This window comes from Protomyctophum parallelum (assembly GCF_964188405.1).
Source record: "Protomyctophum parallelum genome assembly, chromosome: 21".
NCBI classification, from domain to species: Eukaryota; Metazoa; Chordata; class Actinopteri; order Myctophiformes; family Myctophidae; genus Protomyctophum; species Protomyctophum parallelum.
The window spans coordinates 20,373,283-20,397,491 of NC_139713.1; the positions used below are offsets into that span (position 1 = coordinate 20,373,283).

The 24,209-nt window shown below is 43.0% G+C and overlaps 3 protein-coding genes across 4 annotated transcripts in view; 2 read left to right on the top strand and 1 right to left on the bottom strand.

Annotated features, from left to right (window-relative positions):
* Positions 1-2,143: 2,143 nt before the first annotated feature.
* On the top strand, positions 2,144-10,442 carry sowahb (sosondowah ankyrin repeat domain family member B). Its single transcript, XM_083793058.1, has 6 exons — positions 2,144-4,026; positions 4,706-4,885; positions 6,295-6,486; positions 7,683-7,924; positions 8,032-8,219; positions 9,749-10,442. Exons 1-6 carry the CDS (start codon positions 2,217-2,219, stop codon positions 10,212-10,214), a joined length of 3,078 nt encoding a protein of 1,025 aa, XP_083649184.1. The 5' UTR covers positions 2,144-2,216; the 3' UTR covers positions 10,215-10,442.
* A 3,168-nt stretch (positions 10,443-13,610) lies between these two features.
* On the bottom strand, positions 13,611-20,072 carry taf1a (TATA box binding protein (TBP)-associated factor, RNA polymerase I, A). 2 transcript variants are annotated; one of them, XM_083793627.1, is made up of 11 exons: positions 19,910-20,072; positions 19,571-19,701; positions 19,307-19,473; positions 18,728-18,850; positions 17,871-18,063; positions 17,097-17,224; positions 16,060-16,215; positions 15,781-15,847; positions 15,419-15,536; positions 15,112-15,272; positions 13,611-14,663 (listed from the first exon to the last, which is right to left on the bottom strand). In XM_083793627.1, the coding sequence occupies exons 2-11, from the start codon at positions 19,677-19,679 to the stop codon at positions 14,566-14,568; spliced, it is 1,320 nt and encodes a 439-aa protein (XP_083649753.1). In that variant the 5' UTR covers positions 19,680-19,701; positions 19,910-20,072; the 3' UTR covers positions 13,611-14,565. The 2 variants fall into 2 exon arrangements, with proteins under 2 accessions (XP_083649753.1, XP_083649752.1); XM_083793626.1 differs by having other exon boundaries at positions 15,419-15,542.
* Positions 20,073-21,468: 1,396 nt separating this feature from the next.
* The window catches only part of atp8b1 (ATPase phospholipid transporting 8B1), a 36,817-nt gene continuing 34,076 nt past the window's right edge, over positions 21,469-24,209 (top strand). The window contains exon 1 of the mRNA XM_083792946.1: positions 21,469-21,603. The gene's annotated coding sequence lies outside the window, so the exon portion shown is untranslated. The remainder of the gene's footprint in view (positions 21,604-24,209) is intronic.

The window sequence follows — 24,209 nt, forward strand, 5'->3', positions numbered from 1 at the left end:
CCATGCAGGTGAAAGCAATCCAGCCTAACTGCACAAATCTGTTTTAAATGGAACTTGTTTTATTTTCTCACCACTTTCTTCTTCTCCAGCTGCATTTGAAAGAGCCACGTCTGTTGCACCAGTTTGTTTCAATCCTCCTGCATTTACAAACGATAAGAGTGATGAAGGCCCCTGTTAGAGGAACAAGAAAAATGAAACAACCAAAGAAAATGAGAGCAAGGGCTCACTCCACCTTCATCTACAGAGCTATAAAAGAGGTCAGTAGTGCCATTCTTCAGCAAAGATTTGAAAGCTTATTTAAAATCTATATTAATTGCATCACAACACATTGCATTGTAGATGCTTTTTTTATGGGGTATTTTGTTGTGTGGTACATGAACTAATTTGAATCCCACTATAAAACAAGTGCATTTATCATTGTACATTTACAACACATTATGTGAAATGTCTCTTCTACAGGGCGGTTCTGATGGGACTGGAAGAGTCTCCCTGGCAGGCCAATGTGGCTGTCCAAAAAGGTTTCTGCTTCAAGTGGTGGCCCTGGAGGCTTCCCGGCTGTCTAAGACCAACAGGCACAGAATCATCACTCCACAAGGGATCCATATGGCTGTGACACTGGTGAAACGGAGGCTAACATCCAGGCCTGCAGCATGAAAACTCCAACCTGAACATTTTAACTGTTTTATATTATTATAGCTGTATTTTCTTATGTAAATGTTTATGTTATGTGTATTAAAATGTATTTTAATTAACAATTTACTCATTACTCTATTCATGGCAAAGTATAGGATTCCAATTAAACACTTGAACTGAAAGTATGTAGTTTGGGAACATGCCAAGTTGTTGACCATACTGTAGAATCATCAGTGTTTTTAGTTGTTTGACAAGTATCCTAAGGACCAAACCATCACTAGTCGCAACTTCTTGCAACAAAACCGTTTTAAGGCATGTCACACCAATCTTGCAACTACATTTAGTTGCATGTTGCGTGGTGAATCATTGGTGTGGTTTGGGCCTAAAGTCCTAACTACACCATAGGGTCTTGCAACTACTTGCAACCATTATTCCCAATGGCCGTTGCAAGGAGTTGCAACATGGCACCTGACCACTGCTATACGAAGAACCTACTTGGACTTTAACTCGAGGAACAAAACTACACAACTGTGGGGGAAATGCATTCAGAGGTTTAATGCTGTGCAATTTTTATATCCAGTTATATGTGTAATGGGAACCTGAACCCCAGGTTCTCACTGTGGGGTCCTCCTGGCTTCCTTGGAGGATAGCCTATTGTTTTGGACCAACAGTATCACATGGGGTCCATTGTGTGGCCTAATATAAAACTGGGGTTCCTTAATTTAAATTAAGGATAACTGGTGTACTAGAGGACAAAACTAGCATACATTAGTCTAATAGTCATGAATAAAGTCTACAAAATCACAGCCCATGATTAAGGTGCTAAATATTTTTTTCTGTTAACTGCTCTAGCCTATATTTTGTTATCCGTGTTTGTTAAGTTGCAGTACGTATTTTTGTTTTATAGTTTGCTCAAATTACTAGTGAGTAATAGTGACTATGTGCGCAATTGTGCATGTTGTAGGCTAAATCATTTGCCTTATCCGTCGTTTCTGTCCTAGTGATAACTTACTCTCGCGCATCCATTTATAAAGCATACACTGGACCGTGACTAATTTGCATTAGAATAGGCAAATACACCCTAACGAAACTGAATTAGATTGGGGGGGAAATAATTAAATTTCTGTTTAACAAAAGCACTGGAGAGACAGGGAGGTCACTGTCAGGGGATCTTAGTATAATCTTATCTGACAGAAGGAATTGACTTTAAAGAAACACGTTTTAACAAACAAACACTCTAGAATAAAGTTATTTAACATTTATATTATTCTACCAAAAAGTACCACTTTTACACCTCCCAGGGACCCAGGTCCTAGGCGGCTAGGCCTATTGAATTTTACTGAGTCAGGCAGTAATGGAGGAATGGCATGCAGGCACTCCAGGTATGCAGGCAGCCTGCAGGTGCAACCATGCAGAATTAAATCTCATATACTGAGGTGGGGGGTGGAGTACTGTCAGTGTGGGTGGAGTTATGTTTCCACACACACACTGACTGACATGAATCATGAAACCACAGCAGCGACCTTTGCTTTGTAACTTGGGCGAAAATAAGAACATAGGAACTCCGGAATAAATTACTAATAATGGCCACAGAGTTCACGCAGGACGCGGTTCTGTACTTTCTCCAGAGCAACGGCGGCAATGTGAGGAACGCCGAGCTGTTGGCTCACTTCGCCGCCTTCCTGCGGGACAACGACAACCAGGCGCACCACAGAGAACTCTTCAAACAGTTCGTCAACTCCGTCGCCACCGTCCGACAAGAGGACGGGGTGAGGTATGTTGCGCTGAGGAAGAAGTTTAGATGCACCCCCACCGGCGGCAGTGGCGGGGTCCCTCCCCGGGTAACCTCGCCTCACCAGGCTCCCCGGGTGGTGGTCTCTTCCAGTGAGCCTTCCAAGAAGCAGCACCATGCCGGGAGAAAGAGCGACCAGACGCAGACCGCCGCTGGGCGGAGGGACCGCTCCCCGCGCGATGTGAACCGAAACCCGGAGAGAACGTCGTCACGGCACGGCCGCGGGGAGAAACCGCCCCCGCCGAGGGAGACAACGGGAGCTGTCCACCTCACCGAAACCATGGGGAAAATCGACGAAATCCTTCCGTCGGCCGGGATCGTCGTAAACAACAACAATAACACGGGGGAGACTAATCTTAATTTGGGGATGTCTCCTCTCCAGTCTCTCCACCCCTCCTACCCACATGACAGCACTGAGGACGCACCACAGCAGCCCCTGGTCAGCAGCACAGTCCCAGAGCAGCTGGTCCCATATTATAGCAGCACCAAGCCCACCTCTCCACCAGGGAACAATAATAGTCATGGTTTTGACAAAACAGAACATATTACTATTGGTTTACTTGACCAGAGTGCTAGAGACCAGTCTGCTGCTGACGTGGGTGCTAAATTGGGACAGCCTAGAGGACAGATTGACACCCAGAGAGATCAGGCGTCCTGCCCTCCTCACCTACCTCCCACAAAAGCTCACGAAAGGCATGGAGAAACCACCCAGCAGAACACAGAGAAAAGGAGAGAAGCATGTCTCAAGTTTATTGAAGCTGAACGACAACAAACAGCAGGTGTGCCTCTTCTTCATCACAGCGACCAGCTCCAAATAACTCGGCGTGCCAGGCAGAGACAAAGCTACAAAACGGCCGTCTCTTATGATGATGAACAGGATGAAGAAGAATTGGAGATCCCAAGGAGGCCATGTTCAGAAGCAGTTGAAAGAGGTGCATGGCCACTGAACATTCCTCTTGAACACATGAACAGAGCCATCTCCTCTTCCTCGCCATGCATCTCCAACTCCCCTGCTCCTTCATCATCGCTGGGCGCTGCTTCTGAGAGTTCTGAGAGAAACTGTAGCACCCTGGGCTCCCAGTCCCAGCTGCACAACATTCCAGCCATTCACATCGAGGGCTCAGGAGGGGAATGCGTGTCATTCCAAACCACAGGGTTTGGGCAGGTTGCTGGCTCGGGGATGCAGCTCGCATCGGCTCCAGTGGACTCGAACCCACTTAGACGCAGCCTGCCCTTAGAAGCCGAAAACTACATGCTCTCATCGTTGGATAGAGCCCATTGCATCGGACCTCATAGTCAACGCCATCCAAGTGCCCACCTTAACCACCCCAGCTCCCAGTGTGACCCTACAAAGTTGACACAAGTTGGGCCTAATCCAGAACAACAGTTAAATCCAGAAGCAAGGCCAGGCACGGGGCTTGATCCAGACCCAGGGACATCTGGGCCAAGGGGGCTCGGACCAGGAGTGGGGATGTCTTCCAGCCACAGCAGTCCCATGTGCGTCTCTCCAGCAGAGTACCCCACTAGTGACTGGCCCCAGTCTGGTTCTGCTAGAGCATCAGAGTGGAGCAACAGTGATGAATCACTAAACATCGATGAAGGTAGCTACTTCGTGGTTTTGGAGAATGGGCAGTTCACCTCCATTTGTCATGCATTTATTATGCATGTTACGTTTATAATTAACTTTGTCTTATCAAGAGCGTTTTAATACTACACATCCCAGAGTTCCCTTCGCAGCCAGAAGCACACAGAGGAAAAGTAAAATAATTAAAACAAACACAAGAAAAATAGAAAATAATTATAGACGTAGACCCATGCAGAGATGTGACCACCCGACCGATACCAGATCCTTGGATCTGGTGCTAATCCCAATTCTGGAAGAGAGTCCTAGACCAATGATCACAGATGTAGTGACCAATAGTTGGACAAACAAGTCCATTTTACATTTATTTTTGTAAACATTGAACTTGTTCTGGTAATATGGTAAATGTAGCACACAGATGGGACAATGCCCTGAAATCATCCATTAATGTGATCACTGGCTTCATTCAAAACAGGCCTGAAAAAGCATCTGTCTGAAAACTACAAGTGGAGATGGATATTAAATGACCTTGATATAGCTAGTATTTGTTGATGTGTATTAAATGTGTTAATATTCTATGCTGTGTTGATGAATTGAATAGAGGACCACAATGGAAACCAGTCCCCTGGACATTGTTTGCACCTCTGTGCCGTTTACATTTCTTTTGACTAATAAAGTAATCAATCAATCAATCCTAGGTGAAGCTGCAGCTCAGACCAAAGTCCAGCCAGTACAACAGCGAGCCGAGGAGACCAGACTTCTGTCTCTGATGCACCGCTCTGAGAGGAAAATAACAGCTCCGTGGCATCATTCCACCGGCCATCTCCTGGACAATGAAGATGCTCCTGCCAGCGTAGCGTCATGGCAGCACTCCACAGGTATGGAATTAAATGGAACCGGTCCCTCCCTGTATCACTGGTTTGGCATTTAAGTAACTCATTGGTCAAGTGATGTATTAAGACAGTGGTTCTCAGCATAAGGTCTGGGGGCCCCCAGGGGTCCTTTAGGGCAGAGGTTCCCAACCACTGGTACTAGTACCACTAGTGGTACTTGAGCCCCCCCTCTGGTGGTACTCAGAGGAGTCACCCAAAAAAGACAAAGGTAGAATGAAATATTTATATTAATTCTATATTAGTTCTTCTAACCAAGCAATTGGTTGAAATAGGCTCTCTAGTTGTGCTGAAATAAATGAGCATGACAGCACACCTAGCCGTTAATAGAAGATTTGAGGATGGGTTAATCACATTAGAAATATTATCAGTTGTGCTACTTAGACAGAGTTTCATCAGAGCAGCAGCTAAATTGGCTTGGGAATTGAAAAAGAAAAAAAAAGGTATAAATTACATTTTCCTCCTGTGTTAATAGCTGAATAGGATGAGGCAGGTCTACGCTCCTGTATTTTAACATCAGTTATTATGGTGGTACTTGGAGAGCCAGATATATTCTGTGGTGGTACTTGGTATAAAAATGTTGAAAACCCCTGCTTTAGGGGGTCCCAGTCCCAGATAGTCAATTATTACAGGTACAAGTAGAGGACATAACAACAGTGTCTACTTCGATCATTTTCACAGTTTATTATCACACTAAATCAAACCAAATCGTGTCAACAATAGAACATTTTAGATTGTGGTCTGAGAGATAAAAAAAAAATCGTATCAAACGGGGGCCTGTGACCTAATGCATATCATATGGGGGCCTTGATTAAAAGGGTTGAGAATCACTGGTTAAGTGATAGTCTCAATTTCTGCTCTCCTTCTGTCCGTCTCTCTTATTTGTTTTTCTTCTTTTGTCTTCTCTTTCACTATGTAAGAAAGTATTGCTTGCTCTATCAGCCTTTATCTTCTCTCCCTCTCTCCGCCTCCGTCTACCTCTTGCTCTCTCTGTATCTCCAGCTTTCACTCTTGTTCAAGGTGGTCTTTATTGTTGCATCTCCTCAGAGAGAGAGAGACCCAATAATAATTAGAAAATCAACATGTACACAACATATTCTGTTTAAGGTGCTTGAAGATCCTGTGCATCTAGGACCTACTCCTATGTTATCAACATCTAATGTAAACATAATTAATGGGCATGCAGAAGCATGCCAAAGCTGTTAGGTGACCTGTGCCATGTACTGCCCGGATGTCAACATCTAATGTACACATGGAGTGAGCATGTGCCAGGGTCCTTGGCTCCATGGAAACCTACAAACGAAGCTGCACACGTCACGCAGATGCATTTAACCCTTGACCTTGACCACTCCTTTTGGTGTCTACATTTCAACACACTCATAACCACATTTCCACAGGTCATCTCCATGACAGCCAGGAGGAGTCCAGTGAGGGTTCCACCTCTTCTCTGACCGTGCGAAAGCGTCCGGCGGTCGCCAGGCGTATCAGCAGCCGACTGAGAAGCAGGATGTGTCGCAGTCTTGGCGCCGGCCTCGACGACTCCTTGTCCGGACCAGAGGAAGAAGAGAGGCGGCCGCGGGGAAGGAAAGGTGAAGGAGGTTTCACCACCTTTTAAGTCACATGTGGAGAAAAACAATTCCCCCCCCCCCCCTCTCTCTCTCTCTCTCTCTCTCTCTCTCTCTCTCTCTCTCTCATTAGAGTCACTACCCCTCTCACTGTTTCTGGCGCCCCCTACTGCTATTATTAAGTCACATACTCGTGCTTACACAGACACACACACAAACAAACAAACAAACAGGTACGAGGACATTGCAAGCTGGTTGTAGGAGTGGTTGCACCACTCAAAAACACCTTTACAAAACTTTAAAAAATATATATATCGTCTCTGTCGGGTGGAAACCTCATATGTCCAAAACTGTTACTTTTCAGGATTCAAATTCCAAAAATGACTAAATCAGCAAATTCAAGCTTGCAGATCGGCTACTTTTGATGCTTTTGTGTGACGCAGCGCTGTAGTATGATCAAGCAGAGCATTCATTTTGGAAAAAAAAAAACAAAAAGTTAGAATATGGAGATAAGAGGTTTCTGCCCGACAGCAGCGATACTGTATAGACTCTGGGGTCCTTCTAAAATAGTCAGTCAAAGTTCTTTACTGACTGACTGAAAACATGTAAAGATTCACAATGCAACGACTTGCAGCCTCTTGCAACAGAATCCTAAAACTGTGGTTTGCAACTGGATAGTCCACACTCACACCCAGGCACAGAGCTGCGGCCGACTGCCGTTTCCACAGCAATAATTCCTTTGTACAAACAGACAGGGCCATCCCTAAATTAGACACACCAAGGAGGATAGGTTACCATTTCCATAGCACTAACTCGTGACAGAAACACAATATTGATTTAAGTATTTATTACCATTTGCATTAACAGCCAATGTACTGTAAACGGAGGCAGAATATCAGGTCCATTATTCAGAAATGGCAGACCAGATAATTCCTTAATTCAGTGGTTCTCAAACATTTTCACGTCACCCCCCAAATTGTTATGTATCTGGCCGCGGACTCCCAAAGTCTGCAGCCTTTGTCAAGTTTTGTCTACATTTTTCAAAAAATATCCAGGTGAACACGCACAGCTGACAAATACAATAGGGTTTAAGTGTTTAAACTGTTCCTCATTTTGCTGAGGAACAGACCCCCTGAAACCCCCTACAGGACCACTGTGAGAACCACTGCTTTAACTGACCAATCAGAACTGAATACTCAACAAAGGTCTATATGTTTCAGGAGTGAAAATGTCCCGCCAGGATCGTCTCACCCTCATCTCATCCTCCCTCAGCATGAGCCACCATTTCTCTAACTCGTCCCTGGAGTCCTGCTCCACTCCCCCTCGCTGCCACAGCTACAGGGACCTGGCAGAGGCAGAGGAAGAGGAGGACGGATGCCATGAAACGGTAGCTGGAGGAAAGAAGGGACTCCCCGCTACCGCCATTACCACCTCTCCTTGTTCCTCAGACTTCAATCGAGAGGTTAGTCCTGTCACAATTATTACTTGACTATAGCTAAAATAGCTCACAGCACATCGCACTGAGCTTGTAAATTAAAATCTTCGCTATTTCTGCATGTGTGTTTCCAGTCGTTGGTTCCTCTGGACCGTAAGGAACATGACTGGCTGGTGAAAGGTGCGGCGGGGTCTTGGACAGACATCTACTCTCTGTTCAGAGAAGACCCTTCCCTTCTCAACAGACGAGACTTCATCTCAGGATACACTGTCCTGCACTGGATCGCCAAACACGGAGACCACCGTGTCCTCAATACCTTATGGTAATACTGTACGCACATACACACAAGTTAGGATAGGGCTTAACACAATTATTGACCGGCTGAGGCAAACAGATATAACTACTACTACGACAAGTACAATTACTGCTGTTACTTCATGTACTATGTACTACTATTAATACTGCTGCCTCTGCTACAAGTACAGTACTACTACATTTCCAATACTGCTGCTACTTCTACTACGGTACTCTACTGCTCTACTACAAGTAATACTACTACATTATGACTGCTGCTACTATTACCTCTACAAGTACTATTACTACTCTTGCTACTTCAACCTCTACCAAACGTACTACTAATAATGGTGCTAACTACTACTATAACTTATACTGCTACTACGGATGACACGACTACTACTCAATATGCGTTGGAATTAGAAATACTGCTGCTAATACTTCAACACACTGAAAACTGAGTCTCCTAAAAAACGTTGGAGATCTACAATATGATAAAGCTGTAAAGAAAAAACACATCGCAAACACAGGAAATAGTTCTGCAGTGTACTGTCAGTTCCACCACAGTTAGACCCAACCTTGCATTTGTGATTGGCTGAGAGGTGTGCAGGTATCTCATGACAACTATAGATATTTAAAAAATATAGCTGACTCATTGGCTGCTGCAGTTCATTGGAGCGACGTGTCTCCATTGAAGGCAAGATGTCAAGCGGAAGTGCCATGATAGGGAAGTGCTGAAGGCACGCTGCGTGGCTGCCCAGGTGACGTCACTCATGCGACTGCTCCATGTCTCTCGCTGTCACTCAACTGACTACTGGCCAATCACAGCGTGTCTTTTCCGGGACTTCCATTACTTCCGCTCATGCTTCCGCTATGCTTCGCAAGGAATCTTGGGAAAACTGTACCTTCAATTTTGACACGCACCCCAGAGCCGGAAGAGGCGTCTGCCTTTATATGTCTATGATGACAACAGTAATCTGAACAGATGATCCACCCTCTTTACCCTACCTGTAACATAGGCATAGCAATGGCCATCGTCGGCTCTTAGTAACAATGTCATTTTCATGGTCTTTGTTTTCTAATAATCATAAATGTCATTAAGGAAACACTGGTACATTATACTTGAGGTCATGCTTTTCTACTAGATATTGAGATTGAGAATAGGGCTTAAGTGGTTAGATAAAGCCTTGAAATGTAAACTAAATACTACTGAGGCTTTGAATTGTGTTTATTTTGAATGTATGCATGTTTGGTAAATGGTGCGATAGTACCTTTTATCCAAAGCACATTACAACGTCCATTGCATTCACCCATTTACAAAGTAACAGTGGAGGAAACCATGCAATGTATCAACCTGCTCACTGGGAGCAGTTAGTGGTTCAATATCTCAAGTCATGTCAACACAAGCCAAGAAGAGCTGGGGGGATCAACCCGGGTAGCTCCAGATATCCAAGCAGCTGCTCTACCTCCTGAGCCACTGCTGAATGAAGAAGGGATTCAATAATTAATTAAAAAAGACCAAAGATCAATCCTGTCGTCCTTGCTCTCTTGCTCTAGGTACGGTGTCAGTAAAGCTGGTTTGACGCTGGATGTCGATGCCAGGTCTGCATGTGGGTACACACCCCTCCACCTCGCCGCCATCCACGGACACAAGAAAATGATCCGCCTTCTGGTCCAAAAGTTCAACGCCAGCGTGGGACTGAGGGACACCTCTGGTAAGAGGCCCTGGCAGTATCTGGATCAGCCCTGGGCCATAGACATGCTCAAGCTCCTGAGTGCTCCTGAGTGGGCCTGTGAAGGACGAGGACGAAGAGGAGGAGGTGGCAGGAGGAGTGAGGGAGGAGGAAGTGGAGGGGAGGGTCACCACTCACCACACATGTGGGAGAAGGACCATCGCAACAGGGAGGCAGGCGTTTCAAGTCCTGCGGCGGCAAGAGTTAAGAGGTCGTCATCTATCGCTGCATTTCTGAAGCATAAATCGCTGCTTCTGTTCCCTGGACAACAGTCGGACACCTTTGTCTGAATAGGCATAAAGCCTGATTAATATTTTTAGCCAATCTACAAGCTGACAATGCGTTGCAGCGCAATCATGGTGACTTAAAAAAAAAGTCATGAGACTCAACAGAGAAACTAATAGTTTATTTTATTTTCAGATTATGTGGTTTCTATGCTTTAGTATCTGACTTGGCATTGTCATCCGGGACTTGATGATCATTGTGAGCTCTAAAGCCCAAACCACACCGGCAGTAGGGGCTCCATGGGACAAAACCGTTTTAAGGTCAACCACACCAATGCAACTCATTGGTGTGGTTGACCTTAAAGCAGTTTAGTCCCAAGGAGTCCCTACTACCGGTGTGGTTTGGGATTAAGATCGGCACCTTTTTTGATACAGTATGTGGCACGATGCACACCCAAGTACATAATAGCTCACCAACTCAATGGCCGACTGACTTGCTCACTGGCTGCTCAGCTGACTTCTCATTTAGTTGGCTAGCTGGCAGCTTGACTTTAGAGACTGGCGGACTGGCTGGTGGTGAGCTGGATTGCTGACTGACATCTGATGGGACTCACTGACTGGCAGATTGGTTTCCTGACCAACTGGCTGTCAAACCTGTCTTGCCTGATGTACTGTATGACCCAATGACAAGCCGCTGTAGGGCAGCCAGTCGTCTGGGAATTGGGCTGTTCTTCTGCATTACTGAAAGTCTTGATGAAACAGCTTGTTGTACAGCGTGTTTGGATGACAGCAGTGTAATTTAGTTTTGCTGTGATTTACAGCAGTGGTTCTCAACCTTTTCAGGCCGTGACCCCCAAACATAATCATATTTGAACTGGGGACCCCCAACCTTGACACAAGCACTTGGGAGTTTAGGAGTTGAGTAAGGTGAAGCTCACAATCGACTATTTTCACAATTTGCACCTCTTTCTTATATTATTTGACAATTTGGCCAATGTTTGACAAATTTTATAGTATAGTTTATTGATTACTTTTGATGTAGTAAATGTATTCTTCCTTTCTTAGGTATTACAAAGGTCTTAAAAGTCCTTCACAGTCATCTGGGGATGACTCACATGGGGGACCCCCTGGGGGTCCTGACCCACAGGTTGAGAACCACTGGTGAAGCTCACAACCCGAGCTTGTTGATCGACTATTTTCACAATTTGCACCTCTTTCTTATATTATTTGACCAATGTTTGACTAATTTTATATACACAGGTTGAGAACCACTGATGTACAGTATAGAGATGGATCCTTTTGTCAGGCACCCACATTTTGTTCAAATGTTGTTTGACTCAGGTCTGAGTATGTGTACTCTGTGTGTTTGCACAGGCATCCACACTGACAGGAACTCTGACATGATCTGACTCTTACATTCATACACTCTTGTTAAATTAACACTAAGGTTCTTCTGACGTAACTTATTTTTACACATTTTTGTTTTGTTTTGTTTTACCAAAGCAGTTCCCAGATTGTCGGACGTTGAATCAACATTTAATAACAAAGGATCTTTTCTCTGCTGAAAACGGAACTTTGCACACGTGCACGCGCGCACACACACACACACACACACACACACTGAATGGAGGGATAGTGATACTAATTCTGTGACTGAGCTAATTCTGTATTTCACTGCATAATGATCTGTAAAAAATAGCACAAGTTTTATTAAGACATTGTTGTACAATGTCCGTTTTCTCACCTGAAGCATTAAAAAGGAGAAACTGTTTGCAAGCACTTACCTGCAGAGTGGGTTGGGTTTCATTGACATTGCCTGGTGGCTTTTGTTGTTCAGCCTTGTGAAGTCTAGCTTTAACAGCCCTCGGGTGACCCACATTGTTAGTGTGCATGTCTGGACGTGTGTGTGTTTGTGCGCATTCCCTTTATTGTCTCCACCAGGCCGAAGGCATGGGGGGAGAGTATGTTTTACACTCCGTCCGTCCGTCCGTCCGTGTGTGTCCGTCCGTGTGTCCGTCCGTGTGTGTGTCCGTGAGCAGCTAATCTCGGCCACCGTTAACCCGGTCGATGCCAAATTTTGCACACACACTCCCTGGATGCCAACGATGAACCTCTGCCCCAAACTTTCCAGAACGGCCTGTTATAGCGCCACCAGGAGGCCGCTTTGTGCAAAACAAGTTTTTGCACCGTACACCTACAGATTTTGTCCCAACATCGCGCAAATTGGTACACAGTCTCTCTAGAGCCATTCAACGAAACGGGTCTTTCAGATTTCTCAGACTCCATCCTGATTGGTTAAGATTGGCTCAGTGCTCAGTTTCAAACAAAATGCTGCAAATCATGAACACATCGCGTGATTTCCGTGAAATTGTGCACGCACATTCCCACTAGGCCGAGGAAGAAATGCCACATGAACAATTTCAACTCAGCCTCAAGGTGGCGCTATAACTGGCCGAAAAGTGTTTTTACCTCTAACTGCACAGATCTGTGGATAACTTTGTATGCCAACTCCCTAGTTTACTTTTGTTGCCCTTTTATCCAACCACCAGATGAAGGCAAGCTGCAATGTCCTACATTCCTATCCTGGTGGAGACCTGTGCCCAGAAGGGCACTTTTTCTAGTTTTTCTTTCTTCTCATAAGATAATCAGTCCACTCCATGCTGAGTGTAACAGAGACTGACAATAGGAAAGTCGAGAGGGAGACCGTATACGGTATAGGTACGACAGACAGTAGGAAAGATGATAGAGGGAGACACCACTGGTGGACTCACTATCAATACATCATAGACTGGGCTCTTATTTGGTCCCTATTCATTGTGAGCTTGTAGATCGGCTGTGTTTGTGTCTCACATAGCAACACATTTTATTTATTTTTTGTATGGATTTTAAGGTTTTCAGAAAACCTTTAGTTTAGGTTTTAGTAGGCATTATATTTTTGTCCGTTTGGGACGGGTCCAGAGAGTGGAGACACCAAATATATATTTTGGGGCTTTTCTACATGAAGTTTGGGAATCACTGATCTATAGGAAGATGTTACTGAAACTTTGATCTCAGAAAGTTAAGCATCTTTTCAGTGCCTGCAGCCATTCAATTATCATCTGTCTCCTGTCAGTGGTATTTGTGATGTATCCTGTCTGGAATGTTGACATGCTGTGTAGAATCTAACTACTTCAAATGGGTTCAGAGCCAAGTCTCCTGAGGAGGTGCGTCTGAAGCTGTAACAAATCCATTGACCCCTCCTTGTCCCTCAGGTCTATAATAGGCCCCCTCCTAATTTGAGTATTTTCCCTCTACACAAAATATCACAAATGAAAATAGGCGAGGCGAGGCTACAAGTTTGTCTATATTCGCTGAATGTTTGCCTGTTACATGCCCAGAAAGATGCTAGATTTCATGTGGTTAAGTGACAATCAAGAGTTACAAACAGATAAATGAACACTTAGGGTTTTGCTGTGCATTTTGTTTATTGCATGGTAATCTCTTATTCAGTACACTTTTATGGTACTTTGACATGGAAATGACAAACAAGGACTGTTTTTGTATTGTATTGTAAAGTTGCAATGTTCCACTGAAATGTCCAACTCGCATGCCAGTGCATCTATCAGAGAAATGTGCCAAACGTTGCAATAGTTTTTACAGTAGACCTGTGGAAGCCATGTTGATACATCAGGTACTGTACTGTACTTTGTGCTCATCCAAGTTCTATGGAGCCATATCTCTACTGTCTCTAGAGAATGAAAACACTGTTCCAGGGAATGCTCAGCAACCGCTAAAGAATGCAAAATGTGAAAGAACAAACAACCATCTCCATTGTATAGTTGTAATCCACTTTTTCTAACATGCCCAAAAACAAGGAGCCAGGGCCCATACAATAATCAATATGATCTTAATAGTTAGCATGTAAAACATTTGTGAAAAAATAACTTACTACCAATCATTTTAGTCTCTTGTCAAACTCCATAGAGGACTGTACTTCGTGTCCATGTATCAAGTCAGTACTTATTCCTTAAACCACTTGGCTCTGCAATAGTTTCACACTGGTACCACTGTACCATACATTTGCATTAACCATAAAGATTTAACAGAATACATTAATAATTTCCATATATTTCCCCCAAATAAAGTTGTTCTTTGGCAGAACTTCTCGAGACCAATTGTGCTGTGACCCATTGACACTTGAATTGTGTCCCAATGCAAAATTTAGGATATAAACATACTTATGCAGAACCGTATCTAACTGGTTGGACAAGTTTAGTATCTCCAATACTGTGTTTTATATTGGTTGTTTAAACAGAAAAGGCAATCCAGGCACAAACAGTCAAGGAATAAAACTCCCTTATTTTTTTGCCATGTCCACTTGACCACCTGGTCAGCTTTGTGGGTAAAGGCCAGGGTCAGGTTTTGTGTTTCTTTGGGGTTACTCCTTGGGGTCATTCTTTGATCTTTTCTGTTTCTTCTTTTGGGGTGAAACATCTGGGTTGATTTTCCTCACAGCGGCATCATAGCTAGAATGACCTGTAACAAGAAAACACAATGATCACAGTCTACACATAGACAACTTGTACACAAACTGTAAAATGTAATCATGATAATTAACAATTATTTGACTGCTGCTGACAAGTCATGTTTGTAATATTTAAAAGCTAACGAAAGGGATAGTCACGTTTTATCCAATCAGGAGAGCGAACCCTACAAAGATAATTCAAGTTTGTCTTAGTTTCAATTTTGTCATATCATCGTATGAGTTGTCTCTCCTGACTGTACAATTGGTATCCCGAACTGAAATTTTTTGTTTACTAAAAAGCTGGTGAGATCTGGAGACCCATGTTACTGAACTAACACTATAACAATGATTGGAATATAGACCTACAAGCAAGTGTATTTAACGCTTTTCTTTAAAAAAACAGAAAATATCACTATTTTGTAGAGTTAACCCACAGTAACTGCTCCAGAGGGTATTTACCTGGGCAAAGTTTTCTTTCCAGTAATAACTTCACTTTCATCAACTCAAGGTTCTCTGCATAATCGTTCTGGGCATGAAACCTAGTGAAGTGGTACGAGGGCCACCAATCTTTTCTTGTCGCCATCGTTCCAGAAACAACACTCCGAAATTCTGTTTCATTTCTATAAAGGAAATTAAAATACCAGAGTAAGCTTTAACGAAATGAACTCCGACATAGCGGTTATAATGAATTAAATTGATTAGTTCAATTAACTGTTTGTTTGATATTTTTTGGAAAGTGGAAGTGTGGTTCATGTCTCATACATACTGGTGCTTTAATCTACTGATGGTGGTCTTCAAATGGCTCCATACAGCCAAACTGCTCTTCCAACAGGCATAGTCCAGCATATCCAGAACAACCTCTAATGCTGTCTGGACACAACCTTCTGTGTCTGGGAAAGAAGAGATGGGTGTTGTTATGGAACAATGGGACAACCGAGGGGGAAGAAACGATGAATGATCAAATAGGCGTATATATACACACAGTAGAAAACATGTAAATAATGATCACTATATGTATCTCCATTTGCCTGAATTTCTCAAATATAAATAATGAAAATGATTCTTTTTTAGATTTAGAATTATGCAATAAATTTGCATTCAAGAGGCGTTGAAATACACTTTGTTTACCTGACGGAAGCAGCAGAGTGCTGTATTCCAGCATCAGCTCATGGCTGGGGACTTGTGTGTGGAGAGTCTGAGACAAAAGGAAGTCAAAGAAAATGTCTATTGAGACCCCATTAACTTTTATAGTTATAACCAGGGGAGACAATATTTATAGCACTAATATGAAAGCATTACACACTTGACACAAAAGAATATTACTAAAATATATACTATCTTGAATGCACGTGACACTCACTGGCATGCAACAAAGTATGAATCAGATTTATGTCTGAATGGTTCTACCTTCAACACTTTCATCTGATTCTCTGGGCGGCCATGCCGCTTCAAGAACTGGTACAGGTAGATGCATGCGTTGGGATTGGATGGAAACGTGCTGTCGTACGCATAGTCAGTCAAGACCTTCTCAGCCCCCTCGAGATCACTGTAGAATTCCAGCATCTGCCAATATATCAAACAGAGGTTTTGTTTTCAATTTGAGCCTCCTTTTTTTTTTTAACTCACCAAAAGCTATCTTTTACAATACTAGACTGGTGCCCGAATCTGTGGAGCACAGATTCTGTAACAATTCGGTAACAACAGAAGTTGGAGATCCATGACCCAGCTAACTATGAAATACCCGGAGATTTCTGTATCTGTCTCTCTACGTCCCTTTATTCCTATATATAGAGTTCTGTGTCAGGCATGGCCAAATATGGAGTGTTGTGATGTCAGAACAGGCCAGCTCCAGATATGGAGCCTGGGCAGGGGCCCTGTCCAGAGCCCGGGCAGAGAGGCCTTTTGTGGCGGTTCTGGACAACCGTGGGTCTGACCAACTTGACACCAGGCACTGCACTCCCTGAGTCCCTGCGGGTATGTGGAACGTGTGTGTCGAATTTGAAGTCGGTGGTGCGAACGGTTCTCGAGTTACGTGCATTATTCCACATCGTGAGTGTGGCTTATTTATTCAGTATCTTAATAGAATATTGGTGTAAAGGGAGGTTCCATCGTGCCTCAAACCTAAACCAGGCTGGTCCGGTGTATCTCAGGAGCAACTCAGATGATTGTAGCCTTTTTCTTTAAATTAGATTTTTAGCAAATAACTGTGACGGACATTGGGCATTTGTTTGTTTAACTGTATGTAATGTGTTTTATTTTCGTTTTATTTTTCTTTATGTCATTATTTATTTATTTTTGTTCTGTATTTATTATTGTCAAAACATTTTGTGATAGGATTTTGTTTGTATGTGTGCTGCCATGGGGATGTGGGGGGAAAAAATATGTCAATTCTTTTGAAAATACTTGACTCGAGATAATGGATAGAGAAGGTGCTGAGAACTTACATCAACGTAACAAAGTATGAAGGGATCCCAGATGCCTGGAAAGTTGAGGATTCCCATAAGGCTCACGGAGGCTTTTCTGAAGTAGAGATGCAGCTCTGGGTCAGCTTCCAGATCAGATTCTTCTGAAACTGTTTAGGGGTGTAACAGTTAATCAATCTAACACGCAGACATCCATGCCCTAAACATTGCTTTTCTTTACCTCTAATTATCTTGTACGGTATATTTAAATTAAACATTTTCATCTGTAGGTTACAGACAGTACAACACGATACTGGAGCTTTCAATGTATAGAGGCTATGCACGTGACATCATTATCATACCCGGAAGTCATGCGGGAACGCCTACTGAGTGGCAAACAACTACTTTCTGGCCTTGACAGCCCATACATCCAAACATCTGAATGCATTAAACGACGTTAAACAACGTTAAACTCACTTTGGCACTTACTTTGCCACTCGATTTGCCAGTCACCTTATGCATGCGCATACACTCTATCGTAACAAATAACAGGTGGGCAGCGGTGGCCGAACGGTTTGCGGAGCGGTCTTGATATCGGAAAGTCGCCAGTTCGAATCCCCGGACCGGCACGTTACAATTACCACCGCTGAAGTGCCCTTGAGCAAGGCATTGAACCCCTACCATGAAATGTTCTATGAGCAGGGTGTGGCTGTAAACAAGCATCTCGAGCTTAGTCCACTTCCCTGGGTAAACGAAGAACTTTGCTTTGCTTTGCAGACTCTTAGGGGTTGTGTGGTGTTCTAAATATTCTGTTACCTGCCAGTTGGGATTTTCTGTCGCACCAGATGATATAATCCAGCATGCCCTTGTAGGCCTGGATCAGACGAATCCTCTGATGCTGTGCCTGTGATATCTTGCCATGTCTCCAGCACTCAGCAATGGACAGCTGTTGATGTGCCTCCATGATCTGGCCGTTCACCAATAGGTGGAATGCATGTTCCAGAGAGATCTGAAAGATGGGGAAACTAGAGATGCAAATGCAGCACAAAAACTAGGCCTCTGTAGAGTTGGGTGGATTTACAGGTTTACACCATCTGGTCCGGGGTACGAACTTAAACCGGTGCTGCTGGCAAGTTAAAAGTTAAAGTACGAACCTGTGCCGACAGTGTCACAGTGGATTATGTTTGTTTACAATACAGAGCCAGTAGTGTGTCGAAGCCAGGCACAATTTAGTGGCGATTTCAAGGCAGCAAATAACAAGGACAACTGTGTGCCAAAATGGCAAAAATGTGGAATGCAAGCTGACTTAAAGTAGTGAGCTGAAAAGCCTAGATGAGGCGATGATGTAAAAACTGCCTGAAAATATGGATATTGTTTTCAAGTTGCAATAGGCCAAAGTCTTATTTTACTTACATACAGTTAAGTATAGGTTGAAGTGTTCAATTTGTGATAGTGAGAAATAAAAACTGTGTGAAAGTCACTCTGTTGTCCTGATTCTTATGTACACTCTCGTTCATGGGCCCTCATGGAGAGAATATAACCAGTAGCCTAATTCCGGTTCGGTCTTAGCCTCGCTAGCTAGCCCACGGCACGCAGTGATATTAGTTCGGTCTGGTAACTTAAAAAATATATACATTATCACTGCTCTAGACACGCAAGGAAGTCATACATACCAAAAGATAACCCTTAACTCCCACGTTTTTCATTTGAGCATAGAAGCCGTTCTGGGCATCCATCATTGAGTTGGGATGTTGGTGATGATGGTGCAGAATCTCAGTGCCAACTCTCCAATAGACCTGGGATACATAGTACAGAGAACATGTTGTGTTGTGAAGAGAGTAGGAACTTGGAAGCCATCCTTGCATGCTGCACTTTCATTTACGATATCGCTGCTGTTCGGTGGAAAGTGGAAGCCTTGTATGTCCAAAGCCATTGCAGATTTGCAGTTATTTGCTCTACAGGAAATGTGATCCATCTGCGTTCTGATCCAACAGAGTTCTTTGGTTGAATTTGTATAAAAGACAGACTTAATCACTTTCCATCTTGTGTTCCTATGTTTGGGAATATGGCCATTCCTGACTACAATTTGTGTGCAAAAATAGCTGATGTACAAGCTCACAACTTGTCGCATTGTGACATCTGAGCTTGTAGATTTGCCATTTTTGCTACTTTAGTGCAACAATGTCATATGAGTCATATCTCATATGACTCATGTTGACTCGTGTTCTGAACATAAAAGGACACACACCAACCTCATTCATCAATGGAGGCACATCTCCTTGTGCCGTGTCTTCTAGTGATTGGGCATAGCTGGACATGTACTCCGAAGCCTCTTTCCATCGATGATGCAGCATGGCTTCTCTGATATACTGCAGACAAGTCCTGGTGGACTTGTGATACCCAGACTCAAGAGGTGTTTCTGAGGATACAAAGGGACAACATATTCTAAACAAGTGAAATAAAGCACACTTGGCGGGAATGAAAATCCTTTGTACAATCCACACAACAATTCTCACCTGTAAATAAGGCTACTGCCTTGGGTAGTTTAATGTTCTTGGTACAGGTGTCATCTAATGGTTCATCTTCCTCATTAGGAGACATCTGCTCTGGTTCAGTGTCATCCATGATCAGCACAGTCTATTCAGACCTGAAAGACATAGCAATCAACCAACTTGACTACTGTACACTATCAGACTACTGTATATTACAGCTGTGCTTTCTTTTTCTTGTGAAACGAGGCTATAGCATCTTATCTGATTATCATTGTGGGACCGTCAAGCGTTATTACAACTCCATAAACTGCTACGAGTTAATAATGATACAGAATAACTTCAATTGAAAGTAATCAAACTTACAGGTATCAGTGTCCTGTTGTCCTTTTCCTATCTGCTAGCACCCCCGAGCCTCTTATTTAAAAACCTATCTAATATATCTAATGAAACTCATTCCAAATATAGTAGTAGTGCGATTGATTAAGACAGAAATGTGTGGGAAAGTGCAGTTACAGAACCCACGTTGTTGCACTGTGTCTGTCGCTTCTTCTTCTACTCTGTTTTTTTTATCCGAATTCCAGTTCTTCTTCTACATTTTCTGGGTGTCTGTTTTGACCTCCAAAAGGTCCCATTACCGCCCCCTGTCGTATTTCCATTGAGCTGAGAGGCAAATGTTGCTCTGGAATATAAATTATAAACCGTGTCTGACTGGGACGTCAACATTGCATTCGAGCAATGAGCCGAACATTACATTTGTAATCAGTAGCCGATTTAATACATTTATCCACTATTTTGAAACCAAATTGCAATAATTAAAGGCCCACAGTAAGTGATAAAATAAGTGTTAAATGTCTATATTCGATATAAATCAATTAGGCCTATTGCACCCACTCTTTTCATACCTATTACCTAGCCTATGATTCTTTTGTTAATATGATTCTGATGATTTCTTGAAGATGGGTTTGAAACATCTCCCACACTCAAATGCTCTGGTCCTCAGTGCTAAAACTAAATACCAATAAATATATGCCTTGGGAAATTATCAGAATTGAATGTAAAGTACAACAAGATTTGAACATGCACGGTACATCATTATATCAGACCTAAATTTACACTTCAACTTCTCGTTAAATGCCCATACTGATTCATGATCCATGTAGCAAATTGCAGTTAATTGTAGAAATATTAGGCCTTAAATGTCATTAAAAACTATTTATAAAAAAAGCATAATATATGAATTGGGGCCCTACATAAATGGTGACCAGGTTCTCTAGGTGCCCATTTTCTGGTTACCTTGAAGACCTTGCATGAAGAGCATATACGTCTATGTTGAAGAGCACTGCAAGAGTATGCCAATGTTGATGAGCCTGTGTGCCGTAATTAGATGCGATAGACAGTGCCATCTTTTGGACATAAGCTGTATTTACACTTTTACATACACGCATGCACGCACGTGCGCGTGCACACGTCGTTTACTTTACGCCCACTAGATGGCGCTATCGTATCGAATTACAGCACACCAATATATTACCATAATTTAACTATAATTGCCCTATAGCTCTATGGCTGAAACAGACGAGATTAAACAAACCTCAAACTAAAATGTACAGTTTATATATTTATTTTGTAACATGTTCACAAGATGATACCCAACATGATTATTATGGTCAATTGACTGCAAGGCCCACCTGTAGCCCCCACCCCATGCAAATTAAAAGAAAATAAAATAAAAAAAATCTGACCTAACTTGACTTTGCAAAAAATCACCACACCTCCGAACCTGTTACACTTAAAAAGTAGTATTGGTGTTGTGTGTGTATTTGTAAAGTACCTGGGCCCTGCAGTCCCTCTGCTGCAGTCCAACCGGTTTGTCAGGTGTGCGGAAGGAGAGGAGGAGGTGCAACGGGCTACAGGTAAAGTGAAGGGAGTGGAACACAGAGAAAAGGTAAAGAAACAGAAAGGATCAGTATAAGTCACAGAGACCATGGTGCGGTCATGAAACTACTGGCGCGGAGTGCTTCAAACCTACACAATCAACCAATTAACCAGCATAAAAGGTACGTTTGGGTGCATTTATTTCGTTTAGTTTGTGTTGAATTATTTATTCATCCCCTTTATTTATTTTTACTATCTTGGCTACTATCAAATGGATCACGGCGTAGGCTAACCACACCAGTCACCACGTAGACATCACTGCTGTTGTGTAGCCCCTTTTTGTATTTGGGATGACTATATCCAGGCCAGGGGCTATAACTGCTGCTACTGCTGCCCCGTCGTCGCCGTTCACGTCGTAGCCTATATGTTTTTATTTGAGCAATTTGAAACCATACCACGAGTTCAAAACAACCACGCTTTTTTGATTGATTGAAATATTTATTAACAGTTTGTAGAATTTACAGTACATTTTAAGCACAAACTCAATACAAAGACTGTCAACTGTGAGTGGACGACCCAATTAAGCATTACACTTGTTTACAACAGGGTCCACATTGTTCAATTCATCAAAACATTTAAAGGCATACAACCATTTAGAGACATACAAATAGACATTTCTATGTAGCTAAAGAACAGAACAGGAATTCATCATATGGGAAGCAAAAAAGGGAAAATATACAAGCACTGGGAAAATATACAATATACAATATACAGTGAGGGAAATGGGGTGGGGGGGATTCAGATTTTACAGAGGCCAGTTTCGAATTGCAGCCATCCGTAGGTGCCCTTTGAGAGCGGTTTTGAAGGAGTCAAGGGATTCACATGTCTTAATGACTGTTGGTAGGGCGTTCCACATTTTGGTGGCATAGGAGCGAAAAGAATTTAGTCCCTTGTTTGTGCCGAATCTGGGTTGTACATGGTTTGTTGCACTCCCTCTGGTGTTGTGGGTGTGGACTTCGTTTACATTAAGGAAGTATTTAGACAGGTACATGGGTATCTTGGTGGTGTATCGAATCTTGTGGACCAGACCCATTGCAAGATGCTGTACTCTGTCGACGACCCTAAGCCATCCCAGCCTGTCAAAGTGGGCAGGGGTGAGGTGGGTTCGGGGGGTGAGGCCAAGTAGGAGCCTGACCAATTTGTTTTGGGAGGTCTGGAGCCTTGTTTTAAGGGCCTTTGAGGTGCTGTGGTACCAAGAGGTGGATGCATAGTCAAAGAAACCTTGTACGAGGGCTCCTGTTAAGGTCTTCAAGGTGTTTTTGCTGACCAGTGAGGAGATCCTGTAAAGGAATCTTGTTCTTTGATTGACTTTTTTGATTACGTTGGTGGCCATTTTATCACCGGAAAGATTAGCCTCCAGGATGGAACCTAGGTAGGTAATTTGATCTTTTCGTGTGATAATATTGTCACCCACTCTAACCAAGAAGCCATCTGCCTTGCTGAGTTTACTATTTGATCCGAAGAGGATGGATTCAGTTTTTCCCAGGTGTAAGGATAGTTTGTTATCAGCGAGCCAGGTGCAGATTCTACCGAGTTCAGAGCTGAGGGTCTTTTCAACCTGCAGTTTGTTCCTGTCCGAGACCAGCAGTGCTGAGTCATCTGCGAACAGGAACAAGTTGCAGTCACAAGCTGCTGCTGATACTTGCGTGTAGTAGATGGGGAGCTGTCTGCTTTTACAACTCGTGTTTTGATTACTGCCATAATTCCCTGCATGTGTAGTCTGTGCCATCTTATGATGCAACATTGATTTTATTTCTTATGAATGAGGATGGAGGAGTGTTTACAAACTTAACCTCGTTTCCAGGCTGATGCCGTCAGCTCATGCCTATCTATTTTCTTTCTATCTCTCTCTCTCTCTCTCTCTCTCTCTATTAGCATGACAAATACACCTGTTGCCAAAGCAGTATTCAGAATGTAGGCCTACCTGTAGATAGGTAGGCACACAGACTATGGACAACTTACTACCCCTTCATTAATGTTCATACTGCTATAGAAATAGTTGTGCACTTTGTGTCCTTTGCCTTTGAGCAACACACACACCCTACCAACTCCAGGAGGGCTGCTTATTCAGTCAACTCAGGTGATATTTAATGCTTTTGTCTGTGTACAGATGTTTACAAGTTATGACTTAAATATTAACTTCACTTATTTCCAGGATAAAAACAACAGCAGGATGGTAGGTCTGTGCTCAAATAATCTTGATATATGATTAGATATTTTGCAGTTAACCATCAAAACAACATTAATTTCCTTGGTTTTTGTTATCAACTTACTACGTTTTTCAAATTGATTTGGAAACAATTCAGACAAATTGGCATTTCGCCATGGTCTAGCACTGTGCAAAAGTAGGCTAAATGTAGGACACACAGTCATTATTAAAAATCAGCATGCATCATGATACACATCATATCAGGTTCTATAGGCAATACCCAGCCCTACAGGGCGGTTCACAGATTTTCACATTTACAGTATGCAGGGATGTCCCGATACCCTTTTTTTCGATCCGATCCCAATACCACAATTTCTGTGTTAGCCGATACCGATACCAGTGTTGTGTTTATAGATGTCTAGCTATATATCTCGTGTTGTGTTTATAGCAAATTCCTCACTCATATGTGCACTTGCAGTTTGGGCAACTCGAAAGCAAACTCCACATGCCCCAACATTTTATTTACCTGCCATAGTGTCTGTCAACCCCTTACTCCTGTGTCGGATCGGTGGTTAGACT